At 38.9% G+C, this 23,347-nt stretch overlaps 1 protein-coding gene across 6 annotated transcripts; it reads right to left on the bottom strand.

Moving 5' to 3' along the window:
* Positions 1 to 43: 43 nt before the first annotated feature.
* git2a (G protein-coupled receptor kinase interacting ArfGAP 2a) lies at positions 44 to 23,330 on the bottom strand. Of its 6 annotated transcripts, XR_010804862.1 has the most exons (21): positions 23,094 to 23,330; positions 17,406 to 17,539; positions 16,537 to 16,649; positions 16,264 to 16,369; positions 16,031 to 16,117; positions 15,376 to 15,506; positions 15,017 to 15,111; positions 14,875 to 14,920; positions 14,005 to 14,056; positions 13,818 to 13,890; positions 13,330 to 13,427; positions 12,934 to 13,045; positions 12,627 to 12,769; positions 11,863 to 12,012; positions 9,001 to 9,249; positions 7,599 to 7,688; positions 4,689 to 4,771; positions 4,264 to 4,452; positions 2,532 to 3,748; positions 2,379 to 2,442; positions 2,029 to 2,046 (listed from the first exon to the last, which is right to left on the bottom strand). XR_010804862.1 is itself a non-coding variant. In XM_066689296.1 (20 exons), exons 1-20 carry the CDS (start codon positions 23,143 to 23,145, stop codon positions 1,834 to 1,836), a joined length of 2,280 nt encoding a protein of 759 aa, XP_066545393.1. In that variant the 5' UTR covers positions 23,146 to 23,328; the 3' UTR covers positions 44 to 1,833. The 6 variants fall into 6 exon arrangements, 4 of the variants coding, with proteins under 4 accessions (XP_066545393.1, XP_066545394.1, XP_066545395.1 ...); XM_066689296.1 differs by lacking the exon at positions 2,532 to 3,748 and having other exon boundaries at positions 44 to 2,046; positions 23,094 to 23,328; XR_010804863.1 differs by lacking the exon at positions 7,599 to 7,688 and having other exon boundaries at positions 23,094 to 23,329.
* Between the last annotated feature and the right edge of the window lie 17 nt (positions 23,331 to 23,347).

Here is a 23,347-nt window from a genome sequence, read left to right as displayed (position 1 = left end):
TTGTTTTTTTTTTTTAACTTCAAATGAGTTTTACCCAATGCAGTTTATTTTGAAGCCTGATTTATTGCATAATTGGCAGGCAAAAAAATATATATAACACAAAAGGCAGATACAGTAATTTTACAATAAATTTATACATTAAACAGTCAAAAACAAATGTGTATTTAAGGTTACAGTTATAAATAAGTTTATTAAAAAATAAAAGGCAAGTTTTCCTATGCAGCGATTACTGCATCACTGACATCACCATGAAGACCTGCCAAGTTTGCATTATAGACTGACATGTAACTGACATTTTCACTTGCTGAGTTTCAAGTATAACACTGACAAAGTGAGTTAGGTTGTGAATCTGAACTGTAAAAGACCCTTCGTTTAGCAGAGTTATGAAAGGGAAGTGGCTCTACAACCTTATCCTCCATTCCATTAGTTTAACATTAATTAATATCCTAGCAGCATTAAATTAAAAAAAAAAACATTTTGAGGGGTAAACCAAAAAATCTAAAAACAAACAATCTGGCTGCACTTGATCCTAGGACACAAATAAAAATCAACGAATATATGGCACAGAGTAAAGAAAAGTCGCAGTTTCTGCAAAAGGCAACACTACAACACAAAAGTAAATAAATGTACAATAGATTGCTGGTGTGGTGAGGTTCTGTTCCGCAAATTGCTTTTGAATGCACTGCCTGGAAGAAACGTCTCCACACATCATACAGAAACCAGGGGAGGAAGCATACAGGTAAGTGCATTTGAAACCAAAAGTACAACATATGTAGCAAGGGAAGCAATAAAATGGACAAACAAAAATTACAATGTCTCAGAAAAAGGTGCAAAAGAGATGTTTTCATTAAAACCACCCATCCTATTATTCACCACTTCGATTAGTCTGTCTTTATGATTACATGTAACATAGGACTTTAAGCAATGACAGAAAGCGAGTCAGTTTCTTTTTGATTACAAACAAAAAACAAGTATCGCCAAACTTCTATCCATAGACTAGCAGACACTACTACGGTTTAAGTTTCTAGTTCTTGTTTATTTTGTTGTTGGGAAATGAGGGCGATTCATTCCTGTGACAATGTGTTGTACATGAGGTATATTAGTCTCGTAATAAAACTAAGGTATGGCTTTTAGTTTCACAAATTACGACAGTGAGCAAAACACGTGGGATTGGCATGTTGTAAGTGTCGTCAGCAAACCGTGCCGATGGATTAAAATACTGAGTCAGTATGCAGGAAAGCAGCTCGTAATCTAGCACCAGGGCTTTTCTATGGACTCTCCTATGAATTAATGAGGCCCACACTCCAGCTACCATAGCTTTTGGACCGGGAGTCTTCAGGATTGTCTAAATGGTGACGCTTGCTGTACAGTACCGTGTCCACTGATCAAAGCACTCGGAAATCCGCAATCTTCCCGTTTACAGCATTCACATTATTCCACCGCTTTCAAATGGGCTCATATTCAGTTCTTTAAACCAAGTGCATGTGTTCCCTCTGCAGCACAAGGCAGGGGGCTGGGAGGTTTGTAAGAGTGCTATAGCATATCGGTCTGAATGAACACGTTAGTTACTGAGTAATGCTTTGATGGAAGTATACTGCAGGCTTTGCCATAAGGCATTTGGCTAAATTGGCTGTGGTTTTTTTTGTATTTATTTTTTTAAATAAAAAAAAAATTACATGCAAATATTAATACTGATATAAAATAGGAAAAAAAAACAACTAAAATGTCTCCAATTCTTAATTTTCTTGTAAATATAAAATTTGAGAATAAAACAGCACTAAAGGAAACTGAGCGGACGTCTCCCACCCTTGCTGAGCGGCGCAGGTGCGGGGGTCAGTTGCTGTTCTCTTTGGTGGTGATGGTGACCAGCTGCTTGGCGGCCTTGGCGATGTCGTAGGCGCACTGGATGACCTGCTGCGTGACCAGCTGCATGTCAGGTGCCACGCTGCTCTCCCCCGGCGCCGCTTTCTTGCACTCGCACTGCAGGCGGTAGGCGCTGGATGTGAGCAGCCTGAGGGAGCCCCGCACCAGCTCCGATCGCGGTTTCTGGGGACACAAAGAGGACTCTCAGCCAAGGTGGACACCATCACAGCCATGCAATCTAATTCAGCACCCCTGCAAAAATCATTAATTCATTTAATACGCACTGGGGCAGGATCCCAAATGGACTTTCCTGGTAATGTTGCGTAAAAACAAAAAAAGCCCAAAATCCATGACTGCAGCCAGTGCATAAAGAACAGTTTTCCTGAGAATTTACCCCCAAGACATCGGTTGTAATCCCCCCTGCAGAGCTTTCACCACCCAGCTGCTTTCCTACTTACCAGCTCAGGAGCAGAGTGGATGAAATCTAAATACTGATCTCAACACCACGTTCTCACCTTGGGAAAGAGGGCAGCCATTTCAGTCACAGCAACATGTATTCTTTCTGAGCATGGTATAAAGCTATAGGGAGACAGGAACATAAAGGCATAATGAGACAATGTTATGGAAAATAAAATACAATATCAAATTGAAGGTGGAAATGGAAATACCTGAAGCGTGATCTCTGCTCAGACTAGTTTCAAACATCCAAAAAAGCACAGTGTAGCATAGTCAGTAAAAACTGTGAACCAGAACTCAATTGGTTAATTTGTACAATTTTTAGGACTATGGGAAACACTCAATCATTGCAGGACAGAGTTTGAACCCTTAGGAGAAAATAAATAAAAAGCTACATTCTCAATTAAACATTGTGCAGAATAACTGTATTCACTACCTTAATGTATTTTATTTGGGAGCCACACAATCTATCCCCTTACCCCATTTTGCAAAGCACACAACACAGCCAGGATACCATTTATTTTCTCGGTACCAAACTCGTTTGTAACATTACCTTGAAGAAAACGTGGAAGAAAAGGTTAGAAACTCTTGAATGATTATAAATGGCTTGATGTTGCCGTACTTCGAAACGAGGAGAGAGTTACTACAGTCTGGTCGTCTTGTTAGATCTCACTAAAAAATACTTCTAAACACTCACAACAAAATAAAAAGACTCTTACTTGAAATGTTAAAACCTGTGGGTTGTACTTGGTAGTTTTGAGGTGTTCAGTTTTGGACTGATTTTGTTTGAGTGAAAAGAAACAAAGACAAGAACATGTGCAGGTGCATTATGGTCTAATGTGTGATCTATGGGTGATTTGGGAATGGAAACGAAGATTGGGGTAAAGAGTTGGTAGCTCAAGAAATCAAAAAGGAGTCAAAAGGCTATACACGAACGGCAGCTGTTGTCACGCTGTGCGGTTGCATTACATTTTTATGAAAACAATATTTTACAATGAAATGACATACTGTCTGTGTTTGAATTTTTCCAGATTGGTAACATACTTGGAAAAGGCAGGCTTCAGGCCACCACACTCAAACTATCAATCATTACCCAAGTCTGAGCTTCAACAGACCATCATCATTTCAATCAATGAAGAGTGTTACAGGTTTGTAGTTTAATAATGATGGCTGCCTCCACAAAGCTCAAATCTCTGAATGGAGTGAAATCAACTGCCTTTCGTGTACAGGTCCTGCAGGGCAATGAAGTGAGAGAGGAGACACTGTGCCTGGGAGGCAGGGACAGAGGCCAGAGTACCAGGAGTCAGGGTCGGGCTGGTGAAGGCTGAGAGGCTGCAGAGAGGGAGTTTTTTCGGCCCAGGGAACCAAGGTACTGAAACAGCCCAGGCTGTGCCTGAGCCGTCGCAGGCTCTCGCGCTCAAAGGGTCTGCTAAGAATGAAGAACAGGAACCAGAAAACAACATGGGGGGGGGAAAGGGAAGCAAAGAGGGAGACAGAAAGTAGAACGAATGAAATCATAGAGATGAAGAACCAAAATTAAAACTATTCCCAATGCAAATTGTTAACTGGATTAAAAGAAAGTTAAACACAAATAAAACAAACATGCAGACGAAGTGATTAAACCAATGCATGCAGAGATGAAAATGAAGCAGCAGGGGAAATGAGAAATTAAAGGATGTGAACAGTGGTTAGCTGTTAGAAAGAGGTTGTGACGACTGTGCAAATGGGCCGGTAAAGAGGCAAATCGCTTAGCTCTGTTTGATGGTCTTCTGCAACCTTAGGTGGTTTCCCAGTTTGTCCTGAGCTCAACACACGCGAACACCATGCAATATGTAGATCGCTGAATCATTTTCGTGGGGCGGAGTGGATCAGTGAGTCTACCTATCCTGCAGGAAGATGGTTACCCTGTTCACACACCCTCCAGCCCCTCTTATCTGGGCTCACCTGTCGTGTTTGTTCTCCTGTGCGGCTCGCAGAAGCTCCTGGATGTTCTTGGTGATCTGCTCGGTCTTGCGGATGACGTCCTCGGTGCTGGGCAGGGTGGCGTCCGGCTCGGCCTCCAGGTCGTCCAGCTCCGGGATGGACCCCTCCCCCAGCCAACCACTGCTTCTCAGCTTGCCCTTGCGAGACAGGCTGTAAGGAGGGGAACTTTAGACACTGTGGCACTGCGACCGAGGGCTACAGACACTCGCAGCAGGTGCAATGCCACTGCATACCTAGTAAACAGTCTTCATATAAGACTCCTGAACATGAGAAATGGAACTACTAGAAAGATTTTCTGATAATGACTAGCTCATAAACGAATAACTCGCTGGCTGTCCTCAAACAATAACATGAAAAGGGAGAGAGAAATACAAATGGGACCCTACCCTGTATCTTCCAGTTCAGAGTCATTGGGTGTGTTGTCATAGTCACTGTCAGGCATGCTGGTCTGCTTTTCCAGCTTGGAGGCCTAAAATAACAAAACACAGTAACAGAGAGTGCCTGGCTCTGACTGCAAATATAGCAATTAGATACTAGAGATGCTGCAGACAAGGGCAAGTTTCCCTGTTTCAATGCAAAGTGTCGTGCTTCAACATATCATATCAGGTGGAGCCCTGAGCATTTTGAAACAAAAACTAGAAAAAAAGCTACACAAAACTGGTGGGTTTAGGTGTTTGGTTGTTTGGAAATCCAGATTATTTCCTCTCATTGCTGCTAATGCGCAATGCTTTTTCTGTGATCCAGGTAAGTGATCTGAGATATCTCATAATATTCATACCTTGTATACATCCACAAAAAATACCCCCTTGCTAAAACTCTCTACAAGATAAAATAGATAAATTAAGATCCTAAACCAGAGATCTAAGACAAACCCAGAAAGAAATAATCAGGTAACAATTTGATTTGATTTGATTTGTATTTCAGCATTTCCTTCAGTCATTGAACTAAAATTAAATATCCACACCCCACAGACCTCATATTCATGAATAAAAACATGAATCCTACTACTTTGCATGAAACAAGCAAACAAAACCTCCCAAGCAAGAAATATGGTTGATTATAATTAAAATGAAGCTGTTAATTTTAATTGCCTGTGTTAGTCAAAAGAGGTCATCCCAGGGTTCAAATAGTTTTTTATTTTCCATCTGAAAGGAAAGTCCTTAGTTTCTATTGTGTTCCTTACTTCACCATGAAAGACAACTAAGAATGATGTGAAACTGCATTCAAAATAAATAAAACTTGCATACAGCTTCCAAACACACACATACTTCATATTTTAAATGGACCACAACACGAACTCCTGCTGTGGAGTTATGGCTGCAGAAAGTGAATTCAAACATTTGAACTCCTGATTATAACAGATGGAATAACACAGTGCACACAGCAGGCTTAAGTGCAGAATAGCAGGAACAAAACAGGTAAAACATTAGCCCCCAAAAGCTACAAACAGTACATAAAAGGTTTGACTTTTCCTGTAAAAACATGCTTTTTAAAGAGTATTTCAGAGGAGATGAAATACTTTTGAGGTGGCTTCAACTCTGGGCTGGTTTTGCAGAACACGATTAGCATTAACCTAGGATTGCCGGAGGTTATGATAGAAAAGGCAGTCAACAATTAGTGCTAAATGGGGTCTGTAAAACCAGCTGGGAATGAAACAGCACGGGCTGGGCATTCTTCATGCTAATTGGTTTTAATTGAGTCTATTTTGACCACGTCTCAATAAATCAGCAAAATGTACATAGAACATTAACCTTCAATGAAAATGTTGGGTTTAATAAACAAATATGTTTATAAAGCTCCAGTGCTCAACATTTACACAGAAACAGATGTTCATTTTTAATTTGCCATAATTCCTGGATGTTTTATCATGGTCTTAACCAGAACACTAAAAGCCACAAGCATTTGATCTTGTAAGCCCCCAGATGTTATTGAAACTATCAAGAGAAGAGAGATTTCACACTGCACTGTGTAAACCTGTTCTGGACAGGCAACTTTTGTGCTTTTCAGTAATGCCAATCCCTTCCCCAGAGACACAGACTGCGAACTGCATTGAAAGAAGCGCAACAAGCAGTCAGAAAACCACATACGTACCCTTTCATCCTACACAAGTGCATAAAAAAAAAATCCTCTTCATATCTGATGGGCAAGTATTTTGAGTGGTCACACTACACATAGCCATTACAATTAAAAAATAAGAAAAATACGTGCTTTGTTTACTGGCAAAATGTGAATGTCCTCACTGTTTCTATGACCACTGAAAATTCCGCTTCCAAGCAGAGGAACAGAAAGCCATTCCTGGACAACCTGACTGAGACTTTGGATACCCATCACAGCGGGATCACTGGAATAGCAGCAGTGAACATGCTTGGTGAAGCTGTCAGGTTAGATCTGTGCTCTTTGGAAGCCATTGAGTTAATGATGAACAGAAAAAACATAACCCATAGCTGGTGCTGGCTTTGGAAAAAATAAACCTGATCAACATTAAAAAGTATAGCAGAAACTATTGAAAATAGTATTAATTTCCATCACAAGCTAACAGACACAGCATTTTATTAATTAATTAAAAGGAAAGGGATCCTGGATACTTAAAAAAAAAAAAAAAAAAAAAAACCTTTCTAAACCAGCAGCCAGCTCATATTTCCTATGAATGGGTTACCAGTGCTTTTAGTATAGTGGTGCGCTGTTACTGCAAGTGTTCTATCAAAATCTCATGGCTATTACACATTTTACATGTTGGTGTGTTGACATTTTTAAACATACTTACTAGTGCATCAATTATTAAAGAATAGCAGATGTTCCTGGAATGCTTGGATAAACTCTATAAAATAAGTCGCTATCTTCCCCAAGCCTAGATCAAAGTACATTTTTAATCTTTCTTGACAAAAGGCAAAAAGACTGTATATTATGTACATATGCATTTGCCATGGATAAACCAAGATTTCCAAGACGTTTTGGAGATTTTGATAGCACACCAACATGTAATTAAACCTGTGCTCTTAATTGCAGCATTCTGCAGATGTGAGGTTAAACAGACGAAATACAAAAATCTGACGGAAAAAAACAAAACAAAACTGAAGGACACGTGGGGGAAAAAAAGAATACAAAAAAAAAAAATGGATGGAGATACATATCATGTGATGAAGAGAGTTGAAGTGATGGAGAGATGGGTCATGCAGCAGGACAGGAAGAGAGGAGGTGATGGAGGAGAGAGGGAGGGGTGTGAAGGAGGAGGGGTGGGGCTTTCGCAGAGATCGCCGCTTCCTCCGTGGAACAGACCAAGTGAGAAGGTACTTAACCCTTCGCGCATTCTCGTCCCGCGACCAGGAGAGCGTGGAAGGGAAGGAAGGGAGAGATGAAGAGGAGGTCACGAAAGCACTCCTCCCGATCTGGAAGGGCAAAACAAAACAAAAAAAGAAAAAAAAAAAAATACTCGGGCAAAAATAAAAATAAAAAATAAAAAATAATGAAAAATGTAAAACCACCACAGTCAATACATATAGATATGAATTCTGAATTAATTCCTGAATTTATTAGAAAATCAAGTAGGTAATGAAAGAAAAAGAAGGAAAGAAAGGCCACCTGACCATAGTTAATAATCAGAGAATTTCACCCAGCCAGGTCAGTTCAGGTCAGCTGTAACTATGTGCTTTTACTCCAGGACCCAAGCTACTTATGCCAAAGCTGGGCAGCAACTAGAGAGGGAGTTCAACTAGAGAAGTAAGCTATGGAAGGGGTTAATCTTCTTGCATTTTTTATTTGCATTATATGTTAAAATAAAAATGTACTTGGGGAGAAAAGTGTTTAACTATTTCACAATGTAAAATCTGTCATAAAAAGAAAAGAGCTGAAAATCAAAATGCATAGAAATGGTCTTGGTTTTTGATAATGGGAAAAACAAAACAAAAAAGGACAAAAGCAATGAAATACTTGAAAGGCATTTTTAATACTATGTTCAAATGCTGTAGTACACACCTTCACAATGTTTATATATTTATATCTCAAAATGTAAGAATATTTCTCAGTTATACCATATCCCATTATATACCTATTTGCACCTAGAATTGGACGTATTGTATAATATTTAGTAACAAACACAATGAAAATGTTAAATATACAATAAACCTGAATTCCCTTATTTACACTGTACTATGGAAAAGAACAGAAAATCTAAAAAAAAAATCTGTCCAACGCTGCTGGTTCAAAATTACTGTCGAACTCAATTAGATTTTCTATGAAACAGGCATTAAAGTGTCAGATTTTCAGTCTCTTAAAATACTGTGAATATTTGGAAAATGTAAACCTTGTGAGGGTACAGGGTCCATCAGACTGATAGCATTGGACCATTCAGACATGCTGGTTTGGTTACTTTGGTTTACGTTATGACACATTCATACACATTAATTAAATCAAACCAATAATAAAAAAAAATAACTGAATTAATTTAACTGAAACATAATCCCTTACTCCCATTAGTAAAAGAAATACATGCATCTTTTAAGGAGCTGCAAGTTGGGACTAATTGTGTGACCTTAACAGCTTGGCATTGTTTTAGCTGAAATTGGCCGTGTCTACAGTCCTGCTAGAGGACTGTATTGGGAAGACTCAATTTTAGGAGTAACAGAATAATTAGAAAAGCTGCAAGGAGGAAAACAAAACCAGTTGAGAAGAATAGCAAAAGCTCATTGCAATTCTACTTACATGAGGAGGGAAGGGCTGCAGGGTGGGAATACCCTCTTCTGTGTAGGTGGCCTCTCCCTTGGGGAGATAGGGCTTCAGACCCGAGCCAGTCTCATACATAGACATGGGCCGGCTGCCTCGCGCAGACGGCCGCCGCTTCAGGGCTGAAGGGCTGGAGGGGTCAGGGTATTCTGAACCAGTCGGGACCTGATAGATATTGGTTGTAACCTGCCGCCTGAGAGTGGTGTTCTCGCTTTGCAGTGATTGCAGCTGGAAGAGACGTTTAGCAATATGCTAAAAGGTGCTTTTGCAGCAAGCTTGTCTTTCTTTTCTCTTTCTTTCTATCTGAAGAGCAGTTTCAACAGATTGCTTATATGCATGCTGTATTTGTATGTCTTTTGAACCATGTATAGGATGTAAATATGCCCATGGATTCCTACATTTGTTTCACTCAACTTATATGGTAAGGTTAACTGGTAAGTCACTGGTATCAAACCTCACGGTGTATATACTAAACTGGAATGCTCTCGCTATGGCTTCAGTAGAAACTGGCTCTTTTGAACTTATATTTAGTCTTTAAAAAAAAAAAAAAATCTGCTCTGGTGTGTTAAAACTAAACACGCTGAGCAAAAAATAAAGCACAGCAAAATTTAAAGCAAGCAGAGAGTGCAGCAGAGACAAATTTCCCCCCACTTGATGATTGAGCAGCCCCAGGAAGAGTATCTGTACAATCCTTGCAAATGGAAAGAAGCTCAGGGGAAAATAAAAACTTTTGAAAGCCATAGGGGAAAAAGCCTTGTAGCAGTGAATATTCAGAGAAGTGGAAAATGTAAGCAAAAGTTAAATACTTTTACAACTGATGCTTAGATGACAATCAGTTTTATTATTGTGGTCGCAACAGAAGACACATGTACATGTGGTAGCTGAAGGAAAAGTCGAATTCTAGAATTGGCCAATTCAGACTTTCTATCGATCAGCTGTAAGTTCACACAATGCCAGCCCACACAGCGTCACTTCACACAGCAAGATTCACATTACTGGGCTATTTGGAGTTGCTGTTGTTGTAGTTTGTGTATAACTATTTTTTTTTTTAGCCAACATTTTGTTAAAACATGATGTTTGTTTGTCGTTTACTTGACTTATTTTAGGTAGATTTGAATATCCATGAGACTTGCAGACTTTTCAAAGGGCACACATTTTCAGATCCCAGAATAGTTTGTGGCTTCAGGATAAACAACTTGCTGAAGTGTTGACTCTATAAATGTCTCCAATTTGGCAGGACTTTCATGGGTGGATTGACAAAAGGCTTCAGAAAAAGTGAAAGTATTAAAATAAACACTGTCAGCAGTACGATCACTTAAAAATTATAGTGACCAGGTCATCCTGGTTTTAACTTCTTCCCATTACATAAAAAAAAACTAAAGATTCATAAATTTATCTTGGGTGTTCACAATATAAAAAATAAACCAGTTGCCCAAATTGAATAAAAAAATCCCATAAAAATAAAACAAACCAAAAATCCCAACATGATGAAGCCCAAAAGCCTCTATCGTACCTTTAATACTAACAGTCACCACCTCCGAGCTGTGGTATCATCTCCCACTTCTGTCTGAAGGCTATTTATAATGGCTGATCGAGTTTCCCACTGCTGGCTACCTCTGAGCCATCCAGATCACAATACATGCATCAGATCCCCATGAACCTTTTCAACAGCTCTCCATTTTGTTCTTGTGCTTTGTTTTTACTAATAGAGAGCCTGTAACAATACTGTATATAAACCAATGACAGAGTAGTGGAGGAAGATGGAGTAGGTCTTTTTTTTTTTTTTTTTTTTTTTAACCCTTCACCTGGGAATGATTGAAGATGCAGAAATGATTTAGTATAAATACAACTGTGACTCAATGTCACATTCTGTGGCCCCTGACAGCAGTATGTGTGCATCTATAAATCTCTACCACCAGTCAAACCACAACCTAGAAATGAAATACTTTAGATTAATTAAAGGTCTATATTTAATGGTTCATAGGCAAGGAATAGGATGATGTTTAAAGAGTCATGCACATGACAGCTGTTTATTGGCTGCATTTTTAGGTTTTCATTTTTCTTTGATTTTGTATTAATCTTATTAATTACACAACATGGCAGATGACTCTCTTGTTTAAATAAGGTAAAGGCTCCAATCAAAGCTACAACAGGGCATTAGACAGTCTTCTGTTTCTTCCCTAACCATATTCACAGGAGAAAAGATATTGTGAGTTAAAACCTCAATATATAATTGACCCAGTTTAATGACTGTATACAGGACCACATGGCAGCTCTCAGCCTTCCTCTGTTAAAGGGTTAACCATCGTTTGGGATTTTCCTTAGTAAACTCTTTGATTTTCTATTTATGCTATATTATCACAGATCAAATTGAACAGGCTTGTTTTCTCAAGCTAAAATAATGCAACAAAGAAACAATGTCATGTGAACAACACTGGAAAATGCATTTTCAAATTATTTTTAACTGGGAAAGTACTGTTGCTTTGATATATCTGTTGGCCAGCTGTTGCCCTTGTTATGAGCAATTGATTCTACACTTTATAGTTTTAGAAAAGAGAGTGCTCTGTCCATATTATCGAGGAAAATTACATCATGTTTGTTTTTACAATGTCAGGGGCTGGAAGGTTAGGGATTTGCTTGCCTTACTAAAACTGAACAGAATATATGAATGCAATTCTTCCTCACTCCAAAGGTGGCTGAAATGTAACTGGACAACAGAGCTGTGAGGCGCTAACTCTCGTCTGGCCCCTGTGATGGAGTCTCTCGTGCCCTCGGGAATCCCCAGCCGTCCCATAGCTAAGTGTCTATGTTTGTGCTCTGGTGGCATTGTTCTGTATGTACCTTTTTCTGCATCAGCCTGAGTTCATCGCTGAGGTTGCTGTTCACTTTCATGAGCTGCTGAATCTTTGCCTCAGATGCACTCAGGGCATTTTTAACCTCCATGAATTCTTGCACCGTGATTGGTCCGTCTGACAAGTCCGAGTCCACACTCTACAAACAAAAAAAAACAAAAAAACAAAGTGAAACAAAGTGAAAACTTTAATCCTGTATGTTAATAACGAATATGACTTCTGTTTTTGATAACTTTAGAATTCAAACAAGCCTCAGTAGGGTCCTTTAATTTAAAAGGTTTATATTAAAAAACACAAAGATTGTTGTAACACGTTAACCCCTATAACACTAGACCAGTGCTTCCCAATCTATGAAGTCTAAGGTTGCTTTTCTAATTCACCTCCACTGAGTGTACACTTGTAGGGGCCAAGCTTGAAATGTTGTTGTTGGCTAGGGTTGGTGTTCAGGCTGTTGTTAGGGCTTTAAATGGGGCAGGTAAAGTACTAATATAGTACAATGGGGATTAGTATGAAAGGCCTTTTGAATTTGCAATGCCGTATCACAGTTCAGAATAAAACAGAATATTCTAATTATTTTCCATATCTATATTAACTGAAGCTTAGGAGTCACCCTGTGCTTCATTGCCTCTATAACACATTTGAGAAGAACAGTTTTGCTGTGCTCAGTGAAGTCCTCAAAAGTGAATTACATTTTTTTTTTTTTTTTTTTTTTTAGATCTCTTCCCACACTTCATGGATGAAAAATACCATTACCTTGGTCCTATCTCCTTTACCAGAAGGTGGTTCCTGGTCTGTGTCCTCATCTGAAGCCACACTGTCATAGTCGGGCTGGTCGTTGTCCTGGCTTTCACTGCCATGCCGACTGCCTATGTTCTTTAGGAACAGCTCAATGTTTTCTATAAAAGAAACTTCAGTTACTTTCAAATCACGTGAAGTTTTCAAACTCAACCAATTTCAAATTGAATCTATATATTGTATTCCAATATATACAAAAATCAATCTAATAACACTCCAAGTGTTGCTTAAACCTTGTATACAGTAGAAGTAAAGAATACTGTACCTTTTGGACTTCCGACAGAATTTCCTTGCTGTCGACGCTTTGCATCACTTAAAATATCAATAACAAGGGTTGCAAATTCATGAGCATTAAATCTCGCAAGCTTCTGTCTACCCTGTAAAATAAAAAGGTAACACACCAAGGTTAAAAATTCAACCCTTAATTACAGTACATGTACACAAAAAATATGCATATATTAATGTGTCTATTAACTTAAAATACATTTCAAAGAGTAATTAAAAATGTAGAAAAAGCTTACAAATGACCTGCGTTTGCTTCTTCTTAGTTTTATAAATACATCAGCCAGAGTCCACAGAGACAGCTAGAGCTTGCTCACTCTCTGTTATTAGTGCATTTGAATATGCATAGCAAGAATATAAATGGACTTCAAAGACTTGCCTGGTTTCTCGTCGATGAATATTCAGGGTTCACAGGAAGGAAAGGCACAACAGTTGTTTCAGTTACCAGGGTGCTATGATTCTGAGTTGTTAGCCACACTGTGAATATTTGAGAAGTGATATTATGTTACTACAAACGCTTCTTATGGTCTCATGTCTCATTTCTGGTTCTAGATGCCTGTTATTAATAGATATTCTATTGCTGCAAGTGACATTTGTGCCACATTCTTCTCCACTGTAAGTTATTGCATTCGTTTGCATTAGACTCAACTTTCTAGCTAAACCACTTTACAAGACCTCAACCTTTGCATCCACTTTTTGTAAAGTATTGAAGTTTGTGCAGTCATCTTTTAAAATCCGAGTTATATTTGACACAGGCATCAGCCTGATAAATTAATCATAAATAAATTAAATGCATATCACCATGCTTTACTAAATTGGCATAAATCATTCAGTTTCTGAAAACTACTCAATTTACTAAAATCTCACCTGCATCAGTTTCTCTTCTGTCCACTTCATCATATACATCCATTGCCAGTTCTTCAAATAAATGATTACTGAGCTGCAATTAGATAAATTGAAGAAAAATGACAATCCATTTTGAATAAGGAATGTATTTCTACCTCTGGACCTTCTTACAAAATACTCTGCGTGTGTGAAATGGAAAAACACTTACAGACTGAAGTTTTTTCTTTGCAGCTTTCGCTAATTCTGATAAATCCAGACTACTGCAAATAGAAGTGAAAAATTGTTTAATATAGTCCATTAAAAAGTGAAAAGGAATCTAAAATGCACAACTTAAATACTCACATGTGTCTAATCCATTCATACAAAGCAGCATAAAGGAAAAGATCAGATTTTAAATATGTTGAAGCCCAAACACATACCATTAAAACAAAAAAAGTATGCATGTAAATGTGATCTCCTTGTTTATAGTGACGTTTTCTGTAAAAAACATAATGGGTACTGTTCCTGGATATGTCAAGGACTTCTAGAGTCAATTAGGGTCTAACCTGAGTACACCTGCAGTAATTTTATATAGTCTTTTATTATTAGTTATTTTACTAAATGCAATATACATTTGCTAAATGTGTCTTAGATTTCTGTTCCAAGAATGGTCTCCACAAGAGACAGCTACAGGCCAACCTGGCATTTAAAAACCTGAAATGAGAGTGAGCCATTTGCACTACAGTATGTGAAGTGGCTTATCTTTCAGGCAACTTCTCAAACAGACCCAGAATGTTTCCGCACTTAAAAGGTAAAGCCCCGTCAGTCCCGGCACTTACAATGTTTATTTAGGAATGTTTCTTTCAAGGAGAAGGTAGGACAAGCAGCTGACCCGGGGGCGAGTACCGACAGGTAGCTTTGTCTACGGGGGAGCCCTGTAGCTCATCTCAAGGCCTCCCCAGCTCGTCAGGCTACCAGAAGTAAAGTTTATCCAAAGAACTTGCAAATAGATTTAGATCACTTACATTATTCTTAAACCCTAGTTGTTTATTATGTCAGATAATGTCTTTATTGTATGCATTTAAGTAAGATAGATTACCTGTCTGCCATTTGAGGGATAATAAAGTGTTGTCCACTTTTGTGATCTGAAAGACAAAGAAAGGAGAAATAAAGTGAATGCCTAGTAAAATGCAAGACTTGTTGAGGCATTATTAATGTAATTCCAGTTCTTTTCCACTAACCTGGCTTTCTCCCACACAGATAGAATGCCAACCGGTCAGTAAGTTCATACTGAATTTCCACCAACCTATCTGCTAGGTCGTGGTGTCCTGCTTGCCTAAAAAAACATTAAAACATTTTGTAGATGAGAAAACAAATAGCCCTTAGTTACTAATGCATCAGTATTGTACAGTAAAAATGTATAATTGTCACCACTTTTGTATTTGACTTAATCCAATAAGAAAGTCTGCTATAATGTCACACTATTCTCACTCAAAGAAGGCATCTTGATGCTTCACTCTCTCGGATCACGTAATGTTCGGCGTGCGTTATTTTCAACACAATCTTGATGAAAGGAGACTTTTAAGGCAGACTGCTTTACCTTGCATAGTCGATTGGCGTTTTCCCATTGGCATCAGGTGCCCCAGGATCAGCCCCGTACACTGTGAGTAACTCTGCCTGAGAAACCTGCCCTGCTTTTGCTGCCACATGAAGAGGCGTGTTCCCTTTCTCCTGCACGAGAACCAAGCAGCACACGCATGAAGAATGAAGATTGGTGTGCTCACAAAAAACTCATCATAATTTCCCAAAGCAAGATTAATAGTTACCGTCACCCGTGGGCAAAAAGAAAAATAAATACACAGAAAAATATATATTTTTAGGGGGTGGGGATTAAACCGTTTCATTTAAAAATGTATTCCAAAATTTCCAAGCGATTGATCAAAGGAAAGGGTTTGATTTGGCGGGAGCTACATAATCACGATCTCATCAGCTTTCCAAAACACTAATCCGAATTTCAACACGAATGCCAGCAGCAAATACCAAAGGCATCACTTCATGATGGCTCTCTGTTCGCCAGAGGCTTCTCACGTCGCCCAATGAAAAGCAATCATCAAGTATTCATTTCAGGATTTTCACAGACAGGCTGGCCAAAGGTTTGATTTAATCCCAGGCCTAGTTCTGAATATCAATATTAAATCACTGAACAACACATGTTGAAGTACAGTACTGCTTGTGTAAGACATTAATTAACTTACCGGGTGGAAGAAGTTAGCTTGAGCTCCTAGGGACAGCAACCTTAAACAGGTTTCCAGATTCCCAGTTCGGACACTTGAATGTAGTTGCTATAAAAAAATAAAGCAATTAATGAAAGCGGTGCATAAATTATTAAACTATTGCCCGTTAATTCAAAAACACATAGAACGTGCACAGAATATTTCCTCTGTTCTGCAAGAGGACTTCTGCTTTCAGATTCTTTCCAGTGTCTCACCTTACTAAGATCCTTGGCCGTAACACTGTCATCTTCTCGACACGGCATCCGATGGACAAACGCCAGCATCTGGTATTTGGCCTTTATAAACTCTGTCTTGTTTGGGCTATGAAAACACAAAGGTACGAAACGGAAAAGAAAGGAGAAGACATTCAGAGTTTGCAGCCTGTGTACACTTAAATATATGAACCCAAACCCAAATCCACTTGAGCTGCCTTTTAGATATATAAATATACCTAGGGCAGCAATATAATTAAAAACAGAATAACTCACTGCAGTTTATCCTGTGGGTTGGCTTTGCGCTTTCCACTCATTACAGATGCAGGATCCAACAAACAATGCTCCCATATTGAATTTGCACCATTATTGTACAATGTCTGGACCATCTGGAAACAAAACAAAGGCTTATAAGATTAATTCACTGGTACATTTATAGTCTATTCATATATAGCTAATCAATATATTCCATATCAATAAACTTAGAAAAAGAAAGTCAGGTAAATTGAGAAATCAGCCTCCAAAGGATAAGAAAAATACATCTGATGAAATCCACCCAAATAACAGGTAGCCATCAAACATCACTCTTCTTTAAAATGTTCTCCTACAACAACCATTTGAAGTTCAGCTCTTACAAGCTTAAAATCTAACATCCTTCATGACAACTTTATATATAGAGTAGCTTTAATTGGAAAGAAAGAATACCTATCACTGGCCAGGTATTTAAGTCAGGACCTCATGCAGTAAGGGGAATTATTTCCGCACTATCAGATCTGGTCACTCTGCACGTTTACCGGTGAGGGTTTCTTGTGTGACACAGTACAGAGCTAATCTGATGGATTACCTGATAATGCACCAGAGAAAAAACTGAACCGAAACCACCTACATTACAAACATTACAACACAATAAAAAGGTTAGATCATTTTACCGTATTAAAGGGCTCATTTCAGTTTATCCTGCCCTTGTCCCTTAATACAGGAAACTGGATTTTAGCCATGAACTGCATCAGAGCAATGATGGAATTATTAGAAATGAAACCACAAGAAACGTGACACAGTTGAGCTGTGAACTATTTGGCTCAAAGGGCTTGTGTGAGACAAGTCTATGGAGAAACAGAAGGACTGCTGGCTCTGAGAGACCTCACCTGTAGTTGGGTTGGAGGCCACGGTGTGTGTGTTAAATGTCGCACTTGTGAGCTGTGCCGGCCCAGACTTCTGTGTACGCTGCAGCACTCATCGCAAATCAGTACTCCTCGATTCACAGAGGCCCAGCGAGGGTCTGAAAACACAAAGGAAAAAACATAAATACAATGTTAGGAACATTATCCTCCCCCCCACCCTACTTTAATTACAGTTTCTAAATATAGCATTCTGCAGACTGATGAACAACTTTCCACCTACGTATGAGTGACTGAAACACAAAGAGCCTGTAGAGGTACCCCCCCAGACATGCCAGTTTCTACAGACGTCTTCTGGGGGGCAAAGATCAGCTATAATATGCACCCTGGACATAAGCCCCTACCTTTTCAACTAAGCTGCACACAATAGGACCAAAACTCAGATGCTGTAAATATGCATTATATTGCATAAAATAGCATGAATTAAATTATAGCTTATGCACATCCTTTAAAAGCTGGTCTCTGCCCCCACCTGCTTTACAGACACCTTGATGACTCCTATTCAGAAATGTCATTCCAAATGCCCAACCTCTTCATCTTCCTATATATAAACTGTACACCTGTTTATCTAAATAGAGCAGAGGCTTGAGAAACAGTTCAATCCATTTGCACCAGACCGTGAGATATTTTTGCCCCACGTGGGGTTCCGCTTCTCCAGTGAGGAATATCCCATTGTGATCACAACCCAAATATAGAGTACAGACATACATTTAGCCCGTAGCATAAAACGCTTTTAAAAAATTTGCTTCAGCAAGAACCTACAGACTACACCAAGATGTAAAGGAGCTACTTCTATTGTTCCGAGGTGCTCAAAACCCTTTGCGGTTCACATTTACCCATTTTGAAAGTATCCCTTTTGAACTGCCTCCGTGCAAGCTGCAGTCAAAATACCAATCTGCATCAAGGTACAAATACTGATGGTTTAACACTGTTTAAGTTGATGTTTTTGTTCACACTTTCCCCTCAACGCACACAGCTGCAAGACTTACATTCTTAAAATGTTTTTATTACAAAAAAAAAAAAAAAAAATGGCCAGGTTTTTAAAAAAATATTTATAATTTCTTGTACCCTTAAATACACTGGGAATGTGAGCCCTGACCTCAAATTGTCCAAAATGGTCCATGTTCATCCAATCCAAGACTACCTTCTGTGCCTTTATTATGCTGGTCACATGAATACTGCTTCATTACCACCATCTCTGAGAAGGTTGCAATTCTCTGTAATAGTAAATGCACTGTACAATTGGAAAACAATAAAAACAGACATTTCTAAACAGAAAAAACCCTCTCAGTAATATGAACTAACAGGGAAGTTGGACTACACATTTCCATATATGGGCACCATCACGGCTGTCTGACGGAACAGAATCTCATCCTTTTAAACACAATAATAGGCCACGCAATGGCTTCCTCTTTCTCAATCCCTGCGATTACCATCAAAGCATTGTGTTGGAATCTTCCTCCAAAGATCCCCCCCCAAAGACACACTCCCAAAAAGACAGCATGCATTGTAAATAAAACTAGAGCAACTGAAATGTATTTAGTCTTCAACAGTGTGATCTTATTAAATTAACCCCTTAGAAATAAAGTTGCAAAAGCTTGCAGTAAAATATGGGTACAAAAGTAGCAAAGCCTCTTCAAAAGAAAATCAAAAGTAGAGAGAGATTATATAATGGACTGGCACATTTTACGTTAATGAGTTCCTTTGGGATCGAGAGACATTTGTTTTCTTCTGGCGGTTCACCGGTAAAGAGTTTATATAAAATCCTTTAAAAAGGTAAAACCTACAAGCAGATCCAAATGCAATAAAATCAAAAATTCAACCAATCAAAAGCCATTTTAAAATTAGTGAAGAGTATCCCACTTAGGGAGAACATACATTCATAACAAAATGTATTACCCATGGTCAAAGGTCTCCTTATAAAATGCTGCTGGAGCAAATAACTGCAGGTTACAACAAGCACAGAACTTACAGGTTTAAACAAAATGTTAACATTGAGCACCACTGAAAGGATATGGAAAGATAGAGGGGGTCAAAAAGACTGTCAGTGTATCAAACAAATGAAGAGAGAACTGTGCTAGTAGGAGTGTGCAAATATCTGCTTCTGCTAGGTTTTGTAATACAGCACCACATGACAGAAGCGACGCCAGGAAAGTATGATACATATTTTTCTGATCAGTATCACAGCATTGAAACCTAAAGCAAGATCATCACTGGTCCTGAACTAGCCAATGTTATCTTTGGTAGGGTAATCCCAAACTAGCGGTAATCAGGGTCTGTGAAAAGAGTGTTACTCAAAATGGGCAAAATGGCACTTATTTTCATGACTTCCTCTATTTTGTCTTCTGAACACTGCAGTGTGAACAATTAGAAAGGAAAATGTGTGAATCAAAAGTCATTTTGCAGAAGAATGTCTCATGCCGAAAGTGAAATTCCCTCTCAAATGCAGGAAATGTATTTCTCTTGGTTTGAAACATTTCCATTTAGTTGACCAAAGCACAGCCATGGAAACCCTGACCAATGAGACTCTGGCCCCGGGAGTGAGTTATTAAGCATTACATTTTGTGTGCTGGTTGTTGAGAGTTGATGCTTGGCTCGACATCTTCCAATTCTGGGCAAGGTCACTTTCAGTTCCTCATTTTAATGACGAGGAGGTTCGCAACTGGGCATGTGACAATGTAAAATGAGCACCAGTGACTAGGCTAGCATAATGGTGATGAACATAATTATTAATGAGCCACAATTATTATTATTATTATTATTATTATTATTATTATTATTATTATATAATCAACGTGACAACAATCTGGTTTACAGGCTACATATCCCACTGTACTTTTTTTGTTGCCTAACTATATATTTTTAGACCACCATTTTGTACTCATAACGGTTTATAATAGACTGCTTAAAAAAGTAAATCTTGTCAGCCTAGAATGAAAGAAAACATAAATACATGCATTCTATAAAATACCTTCACCCCTTGAAGAAAATCCTTCTTAGCTTTAAGTAGAACATCTGTGCACATAAATGAAGACAAGTGAGCAAACAAACTCAAATTTCAACACAAATTTGACTGACTGCATCAGGCACCCCTCAGAGCACCAGCTCATTTCCTTAAGTTTCACATTTCCTAACAGCTGCAGTGGAAGTGCTGGTTGGTGGTGTCTGGCCCAGTGATCGGTTTCTCTATCTTCCGGCCTCTGCCCGATCCCCCTCGGCTGAAGAGTGTGCAGTGCTATAATCAACACACCCTATTGCAGCTCTGCACACAGCAACTCCTCTGTAAGGCTAGACCTCAAAAAAAAAAAAAAGCCCACGTACAAAGACATTAACTCCACCTGAGAAGCCGACCACAACTGTGATTTCTATGTAACGGACACCATACGTATTTTATGTAAATGTAAATATTAGCCTGAAAATAAGTACACTACACAATGCATTTCAGTTCTGGGCTCATAATAGAAGAGTTAAATACAGTGATCATCCTCAAACCATTTAGTTGTATTTAGTCTCTGCATTAAGGAAGATTGAAAATGGTCTATCCTAACCTTCTGGAACCCCTTACAGAATCTACATTAACCGATTAAGCCGGAGGCCGCATAATCTACACTATTTATCTTTTAATCTCAACCCAATATAGTACACAGGAGCATACCATGACCAAACAATATCAGGAAGAGGTACCGACTCAAATAAAGTAGGCCTACTACAGGATATTGAAGTAGTTAAGCCAAAACTAGTGCAGATTACCAGTCCTTAATTAGGATATTTTACTACAGTCATTTACAATCTTGAGATCAGTTTATACACAGAAGGAAGGAGAGGCGTCAAGATTAGAAACACTTCCAGAAATAAAGTAGTGCTTACAAAAACCTAAGGAATCCTGCCAACTCCGTTTTCAGTTTTGTCACACTGGCCGCTTCCTTTTGAGTGTCACGAAAAAGCTGGGCAACAAGTGTTTCTTTTTTTTTTTTTCTACAGAAGGCAATTCATTTAAAAACACGAGCCACAATAGGAGCCTTGCTCATTCACTCGGCATCCTGTTTGTGCCGCTTTTCCTGTGCTATTTAAGATGTTTGACAACAGTACAGTTACACACCATTTGCAGCTTGAATAAACACTGCAGGCTTGCGTTGATCACAATACTAACCTTTTATTGCACAGCATGTCATTAGTTGCTTCTATGACATGATAAAATACATTAAGAAGGGAAACTAGCCTATAGTGTGCCTTGGGGAAAGTTAGCTACAGTATAGCAGTAAAGACAGTCTCCCACAGTGCCTGCAGCTTAGGAACTGGAGTTCCCCATTACCTTCATTCACTTCTCTAATAAGACATCAAAATGCACATTAAAATCAACCCACTGACCACCTGCCAGCAACTTCTTCCTCTCTCACACCACTGACTTTCACATTACATAAACTAATGTAAAAGCAGAAAGCTCTCTTTCCATGGTTGCAAGTCTTATTTGCTTCAAATAAACTCCAAAAGACATTTCTGTCACATAAAAAAACAGGAAAACAGCGCGAAACAGACAAATTCTGTGCACTGTTGTCCTCCCAGAATCATACCAACACTTAAATTTGAAACCTGGTAGTTATAACTCACACATTCTTGTCACCGAGCCGCTGTAAAAGAAAGTCCTGTCAGAGCTGTCTCTTAAATCAATTAAGAGGTCACCAAGAGGACAGCCGCTCTCCAGGCCAGCCTTCCTTGTACTAATCACAGGACAGATTTGAGCCAATTCCCACTGTAAATCTGTGCGTGTCTACGTCCACACACACTCATCGTCCAGAGAAATGCAAAACCTCAAGTTGTACTAAGAAAAGGCCACATGGACATCTCAGCCAGAGACGCAAAGTGATTTGTGTGACTTACTGTAAGCCTCAGTCAACACAGAGATTACCAAATCAAACTTTGCACTGGGGATTTCATATTATTTTTCACCAGGTGTCCTACGCATCAGTGTTGTGCAATCTGTTATTTTACATTTTCAGAGATTAAAACAAAAGATGAACTATATGAGCAGAATTTAACAAACACCAACAATAATAATACAAAGGTTAATGCAATCGCAGCAGCGTTATTCATTTCCCAAAAAGTCAGCCATTTGATGTCAAAAGAGTTTGTGGGCCTGTCTTTGACAGCAACTTGTTTAAAGTGCACCTAACTCAAAATTCAAGCAAAGCAAAGTAAAACCAACAAGCATTACTCACTGCATCTTTCATTTTGTATCATAACACCCTATGTCTCTCAAGGATCGATATATTTCAGCAGTGACAATGTCTACTACATTTAGCATTACACACACACACACAATCACACACATATTTGCATGCTCGTCTGTCAAAGAACTCACATGTATTTATTTTTTTCCTACCAGTCATTTCTCCATTCATTTTTAAAATACAAAACATGAAACATTTACAAAAAGTATAAGGCGTGTATTTTAGGATTAAACACAATAACAAAAAGGATGCACCTCCCAGCTCAACAGATGCCATAGCTAACGGGATACCCTTACTTTTACGTGTTTTGCTACTACGATGGTACGCATATGGTGAAGTCAAGGCAGAGAGGCTGAAACTGGCGCTGTTCGTGCAACAAGGATGCCTGTAAGGTTTTGTATTTTGTATTAGTATTTTTGTCACTCACCCGGAACGCTGCAATCAGCGCAAACCTCACTGTTCCGCAGCCGCTTCGACATCCTTCCTTTTTTTCCAAATAAAAAGGCCTTTTAAAGGTCAATAAAAAAAACCGCTTCGATTAATTTAGACAGGCATATGATCCCGGGTGTGTGCAAGTGGGTCGCTATCAGTCCCAACGCGCACGAAAGAAAGGAAAAACCACAAAAACGGCTCGTCTTGTTTTGCGCCTGGGCTGAGTGAGCACAACAGAGACGGGAAGCC

The sequence above is a fragment of the Amia ocellicauda genome, chromosome 17 (genome assembly GCF_036373705.1).
Source record: "Amia ocellicauda isolate fAmiCal2 chromosome 17, fAmiCal2.hap1, whole genome shotgun sequence".
NCBI classification, from domain to species: Eukaryota; Metazoa; Chordata; class Actinopteri; order Amiiformes; family Amiidae; genus Amia; species Amia ocellicauda.
The sequence above is the reverse complement of the archived record's forward strand: the minus strand, read 5'-3'. Positions and strand labels throughout refer to the sequence as shown.

Coding starts and splice junctions, on each gene's coding strand:
- git2a (XM_066689296.1), bottom strand. CDS start 23,145: ATGTCGAAGCGGCTGCGGAACAGTGAGGTTTGCGCTGATTGCAGCGTT. Junction 14,921..15,016: donor TCTGTGTGGGAGAAAGCCAG/GTTAGTGGAAAA, acceptor TTTGTCTTTCAG/ATCACAAAAGTGGACAACAC. Junction 2,443..4,263: donor CAGGAGAACAAACACGACAG/GTGAGCCCAGAT, acceptor GTCTCCCTATAG/CTTTATACCATGCTCAGAAA.